The sequence below is a fragment of the Brachyistius frenatus genome, unplaced genomic scaffold, assembly GCF_029030835.1.
Source record: "Brachyistius frenatus isolate BFR_SWC_R1_liver_20210118 unplaced genomic scaffold, ASM2903083v1 Contig_62, whole genome shotgun sequence".
Lineage (NCBI taxonomy): Eukaryota > Metazoa > Chordata > Actinopteri > Embiotocidae > Brachyistius > Brachyistius frenatus.
In genome coordinates this window covers 991,078-997,700 of record NW_027210661.1, presented here as the reverse complement: position 1 = coordinate 997,700, position 6,623 = coordinate 991,078, and the positions used below count along the sequence as shown (strand labels likewise).

At 45.1% G+C, this 6,623-nt stretch overlaps 1 protein-coding gene across 1 annotated transcript; it reads right to left on the bottom strand.

Moving 5' to 3' along the window:
* Positions 1-4,813: 4,813 nt before the first annotated feature.
* Positions 4,814-6,190, bottom strand: LOC138625498 (alpha-(1,3)-fucosyltransferase 4-like). Its single transcript, XM_069706453.1, has one exon. The coding sequence runs from the start codon at positions 6,188-6,190 to the stop codon at positions 5,012-5,014; it is 1,179 nt and encodes a 392-aa protein (XP_069562554.1). The 3' UTR covers positions 4,814-5,011.
* Positions 6,191-6,623: the final 433 nt, after the last annotated feature.

Here is a 6,623-nt window from a genome sequence, read left to right as displayed (position 1 = left end):
TTTAGCGACCTCTACTGGTTGTATAAATAATTACATTAATGTGGCCAAATGACCTTTGACCTAACCAAGTGCAGTCTGGCTGTGCCAGATAATTACTCACAGATTTAGTTTTCTTTACTGTGTCTGGAAAATGTGTTGATATCGACACTCGCTGAGCCACTCTAAAAGGGGGACCAAGGTGGTGGATAAGTGTGATGACGCTAAAGTCAAGCATTTTTTTTTTCTATACATAGTTGCAGCAGTGGTAAAGTTTCAGCGTATGTGTTTGTCAATGCTGATTGGTTAAAGGCTGCTCGAAAACTTTCAAAACCGCCTGAGGTCTACGCCCAGCAGGATGCAATGACTGGAAAGGATTCCTTATGGAGGGTGACCAGACCCATGTATTCACACCAGCCAGTGGTTTAATACCTAAACCTAACTATGGGGCATTCATTTAGGTACCACCCATGTGGGTCATATTTGAGGGGAGGAACAAACGGCCAATATGATCCTATCAGTTGGAGGACTTGTTGCTCAGAAAGACAGTACGAGTTTCCCAAAATATCAGGCTTTCCTTCAAGCATGAGTCACAAAAGAAGTCTGACCTGTCTGTTTCTGTTGAGTGTCTGATAAGTTATCCTGTTGTAGCCGGCCTTCCTTTTTAAAAAGCCTTCAGCTGTTTCGTTGTGTTTTGCGGCATGTTTCATTATTTTTTTTATAGTTAACAATGTTTAGGTGTGCTTTGTTGTTTACTTTGATGTGTTGTATTCAACAGATATTTATCCATGTTGATCACTGAAGTAAGATTAAAGTTACACCAACAAAGGGATTCATTTCATAGAGTCGCCACTTTATTGCATGTAATTACTTTCCCTCCATACTGAACAGCACAACTTCACAGCATGGCGAGACTATTTACAGGCAGACGCTTTGCTGCAGCTCCTCATCATCTTCCTCCTCCTTTTATCTTCTTGTTCTTCCTCTCAGTCTGGCTCTTTGTCCTCTACGTGGGTGATCACATCGCACAAGATTTTGTGGTCAAGGTTACCAGCGCATCCAGAGGGGAGTTTGTACATATTCGATTTACCCAAAAGCAAACAGGTGAAGGATTTATTGCATTTTTCCTATTTTAACTCCACAGCTTTTCAGACAAGAAGAGCTGTCAGGTTTGCAGAGGGGTCGTGCACACTATTTTGTCTACAAATACAGAGCTGACTTTTGCCTTTCAGTTAGCTCATCAGAATGGGGAGATAAGTGTGGTTATGTATCATTGTCATTTTCCACTCTGGCCTCTTTATGCATCCTTTCATCTTTGCTGCCTGTTTCTGTCTCTCTCTCCTCATGTACGCTCTCCCCTCCTCCGCTGTCTGTCTCTATCCTCTTGTTTTTCCTGTCTACTGAACAGAGACGTGTTGATATGAGGCCCGCTTGCACGGCCACAAGGGAACGAGTCTCTGGTGCTTTTGATCAGCTGCAAGATCAGACATGTCCACCGCTCCCCCGTGTACACTCCAGTGACTGATCATGCAGTATAGTGCTGGCACAGACAACCAAAGATGCACACCCACACATGTTCTCTCTGTTAATCATACAAGCATGGGCACACACACAATGCAGAGGCCCTGTGGTCGGTGTGTTGGCTCCGCTCACAGTGGGGTGGCTTGTTTGCTGGACACAGAGCGAGATGGTGTGTGTGATTTCCCCTTTCTTGCCCTTTTTTTTTTTGGTTTTGACAGTAAGATGGATGATTGCAATCACAGGAGCCATCAGTGAGACAGAGTGGGGGTCTATGGGGCAGTGAGACACAGCCATGGGAAACCAGCCGTCAGATTAATGCACCACGCTGCCATGGGAACACTGGGCTGTTTATTTATCTGGGGGTTTTGTTGTTTCATATGCATTTTCTCCTCCTCCTCCCCCCTCCCCCTCTGTGCAGCCTTTTGATACACAGAACATGAAAGCTTCCTCATAAAATATGTGCAGGCTGTGAGAGAGCGACAGAGAAGGAGAGTGTTTACGTTTCACAACATGGTAAGCCTACTGTAAGTCAATATGTCTTCTCAAACCAGTACAAATGTGACAGATTTCATAGTGATTATACTGGTCTCTTTGATCCCCTGAGAGAATGAAAGACAGACTTCTCAGTCCCCGGATGTTTTTAAGAGAAACATCTGTTGCTGTACAAATGAGATTACTGTGTCTCTCTTGCCAGGGGCCATGTAGGTTATGAATGGCACTGTTACTGAAGAGGGGGGTCTGGATGAGAGCTGAGAAGGATCTTTTTAATAAGCTGTGGCTGCTAGTTAAGAGGTTTAAATTAAATCAAACTGCCTTTGATTCTGAGTATTCATCAACGCTCACTTTCAACTTGTTCAACGGTATCTCCAACACTGGTACCTTTGAATCACTATCTCGTATTGATACATCTAGTATTTCACCTTGTTGCCAAGCAACGACTCACCTCTTCCTCTGTAAACTTGTCAGCCTTTGACATGAGGTGGTATTTCATCCTGCAGGGGAGCAACAAGAAAGAAGAATTACTGTTACGATCTCCTTGACTTTGGATTAAGTGTGGTCTGTATTTCACAGAACAACGTTTGCATTAGCTGCATCTGGAAACTTTGTTGAAGATTTATGTTTTGGTGTTACTCTAATTCATAGTTATCTGTGTGATGAATTGTAATGCGCTGAATTGCAAGCCACAGAGCCTCGGCTGTGCAAACTGTGAAGAAAATCAGACGCTCGCTCTCGAGGACTCTTGTTTCTTCTGGGTCAGAGACCTTGAAAACGTTGAGAATCCTCTGCTCAGGGTCACCTCCTGACAAAACACAGGTGAAGCTGCAAATAACAGCTGTTCATTTGTACAGACATGGGTGCACACTACACTGACTCAGTTTTATGAGGACACTATTCTAAAATTAAATGTTTTGATGCTAAGTACAAAAACTGAAAACATTGCTGCACACATAGAACTATAGTTGAGTGTATTTTGTCACGTGCCTGCTTTTATGAAGCAAATCCTTTAATCTAAAAAGATCAAATTCCTTTGGGAGACAATAAAAGCAAATCAAACCTTGAACTTCACACTGAAAGGCTTGACTGAATATATTATCAAGTATTAGTTTGATTATAATAATTTTAGATCAGGGTTCCCAGTCAAAGCCTTTCTGTTTTATAAGAGAAAAAAGGTAAAAAAAAATTTTTTAAAAAAAACCTTACCATGATTAATAGCCATTTGTCTGGCGCACATAAAAATTTAAATACAAAAATGAATCAATAAAATTGCAAAAACAGAAATGAAACACTACATTTCTTCTACTAAATTGACAATATTTTCTAAAACAGACATTTTCCTCTAATGGCTGTTTTCCAAATCTGTGTTTTTGATGGCAAATTAAAGTTGATGGTTCTTATCAGTGATTTTTTTTTTTTTTTCTCTGTTCTGGTTTATGTTTTTGTAAGTCTGCAAGCAAAGGACAGCAGAGGACACAGGTTGCCAGAGGAGGCACTGAAGTCCCACATATCAAGAGGAAGCGAGCCTTACATCAGCACATCTGCACTGTACGCACAGTCTCTGTCCCTGCGTATCTTTTGGGTTCGGCTCAAACGCACACAACATTAGAGTCTCCTTCTTTTTTTTTTTTTGCCATTTTGGGAACCTGTCCATTGACAGAGGAAGCCCATTGTGTCTCCAAACCAGCAGAGGTGGGATAATATTTGTATGGAAGTTATTGCAATAAACATGCCAGGTATCCTGTTCAGCCTGTTAGCTTTGCATGGATATACCTTTAGTCTTCATGGTGATCAAATGAGCTCTTGAGGGATATTAAGAGGAGTGCCCTATCTTTATATTATATAGGTCAACACGTCTTGCACCAGTTCTGTCCAGACAATAGAGACTGTACTTTTCCCACTTAGTGGAAAGGTATAATGTGCTTGTTGGAGAACACTTTTGAACGAGACCACGTCCAAAAAGCTTGAAGGAGATGAAGGCGGGGCATTTACTGGATCTATATTTGAAAGCATAGGGAGTGGATATGACTTTACTCTTGGTAATATGCTTACATAAATGGGATTAAGACGAGGATGAGCAGTCTAGCTTTTCAACCATTATTACTGATAGACGTCAGTGGTTTGAGCAGCTGTTGAGGCATCAGCCTTCGTGCTGCAGGAAATGTCTCATTTGTGTAAAGTGTGAAACACACAGATACACAGATATACACATTCACACATTTGTTGTTTTTATCAGCATTTGTGTTAGGGCTCTGAGACAGAGGTGTAAATTTCAATGATCCGAATCACAGCTTCTTGACTACTATCAAGTGACTCCTGACGCACACGTTCACCTCCTCCTCCCTCATTTTCATTTTTTTCTGCCTTATAGCCAAAGCTAACAAACAGTAAAAGAGTAAAATCATCAATGAAATGAGTATATCTGCGTAAATTAAGCAATAAAGATTTGTATATTAGTACTATCTTATTCTAACAAGTCGTGCTTGAAGTATGAACTGCTCTATAAATAGCTTTGGGGCCGACAACCTTTAAAATCATTCAGTTATGACCAGGAACAGTGTTGCAATCAACCAGTCAATGATGTGCAGACACAAAGCGAGGGCATGGAGTGCTATTTTAGGGACGTGTGGCCTGCCATAACATGAGCACTACCCATGTATGGCATTAAGCTAACAGCAGATCAGACCCAGGGATTCTAGAGAGTTGATGCTATACCAGCTCAGATAAGAGGTGAGAGGAGAGTTCATATCAAAACTTTTGAAAATAGGCTATGTTTACCCTGTGGTGGTCTAGTAATCAAATAGACAACATGTGAACAGAATCACTCAGACAAAATCAAAATGTATTTTATTTCAGCCGTCGCATTTTCAGCCATCGCAACTCAAATAAATTAAATATATAATGCACAGTTCCAAAAGATGATTCTCATTTGTAATCTTTTGAAAGCAGCGGAAAGGCAGTGAAGGTGTCTTTTCCTCTCTCTCACTGTCACAGTGTGCTGGAGATGTTACTGGTGCTTTCACGAGTAAAACCAGCCTGACAGGTCTTTGACCACATCAGTCTCGCCTCTTGTCCTCCTCACTGCCCTGCAGGCAGTACAGTAGTGTTCACTCCAGAAGGCCGGCTGGTGTAAGACGTAGCTCCCCCTCCAGTCCAGGTGCCGCCTCATCCTGGCCGGGTTTCGCTTCAGCAATAGCAGGTACCGGGCCAGCTCTTTCACTGTGGGGAAGTCATTCACGTGGATGAAGGCCTCGGGAGGCAGGAAGCGCTCGTAATTCTGCCTGGATGGACCCAGGACCACTGGGACAGCGCCTGCCAGCACTGCGTTCCACAGCTTCTCCGTGATGTAGTCGGTGTGCTGCGAGTTCTCCAGCGCCAGGTAGAACAGGTACCGTCTGACCAGCTGCACCACGCTGTCACTGCCCTGCGGCAAAGGTCGGCCCGCGCGTCCGAACACATCAATCCGGATGAACCGCCTGAGCTGGTAGTAGAGAGCCACGCGTGCGTGGGACTCCGACCAGTTGCTGATGACCCAGGCCACGAGGCGGGGCCGGAGGAGGTCTGAGTGGGAGGGTCCGTGAAGCCGGTGCTTCAAGTTGCTCTTGAGACCTCTGGCTGTGCGTGCACGGGGGACCAGATATCCGTACGGCAGGAAAATGTTCGAGTCTGTGCGGTAGCTCATCGTGAGGTTGAAAACACCCTCAAAACGCCACAGTCTGGATGTGTGCGCGGGGGACTCGTAGTTCATCCATATCCACTTTTGCGCGCGCGGCCGCGGTTCCGGCGGCAGGTCAGCGGTGCCGGTGGCGATCTCCCGGTGGTGAATGATCACGGCGTCCGCCTGGATGTACGCGTGCGCGTCGTCCGTGAGCGTGCACCCGTTGATACGAAACAGCTCCCAGCAGTCCGGAAGTTTGCGATGGCGACCGAAAGGATGCGTCCATATCAGGAGCGTCACTGCGCTGTCCTCCTCCGAGAGAGAGACAAAAGGTTCCAGCGTAAGCGGGTCCGGTAGGTAGAGGAGGCAGACTCCCAGGAGTAACACAAATCCGACGGTAGCCAAGCACACAGAGGAACAGATCCGTTTGAGAACATGGACGCCACATGTTTCCCGCCGGGACAAAGCTGAGCGCCTGTCTGCTCTCTGAGCTGTGACTGTGGAGCGGCCCGCTGGTCTCCAGTGAGCCACAGCTCCCATTTACACCCTTCACCCTGCAGCTTTCCTCAAACTTCTATTTCAGCCATTTGACACACCCAAATGCCCTACTTTAAAAATCACGGTAGTTTCCGGTTTAAAGTGCAGACTAATGCCAGATCAGATTATCTGACAATAAAACCTGCAAAAAGCCTCCAACGACCTTTTTTGTTTGTTTTTAGCACTGTTGTCCCCTGTCTCACCTGCCCTGCTCTGAGCGTAATTTCGCGCTGTCTTCTTGGTCCAAATAAAGTGAAAAACAGTTGCACCAGTGCTGTATACTCAAACATTTTGACGTGGCAGCGTTGGTCTCGGTTCCAGTTACGCGCTGAATGGGCCTTTTGTGAGGCCTGTTGACTGTCGGAGGGCCTCCCGACCACTTTTAGGTTGGGTAAACACTCGACCCGGGGCGCGGCGTCCTGCTGATGAAATTAGC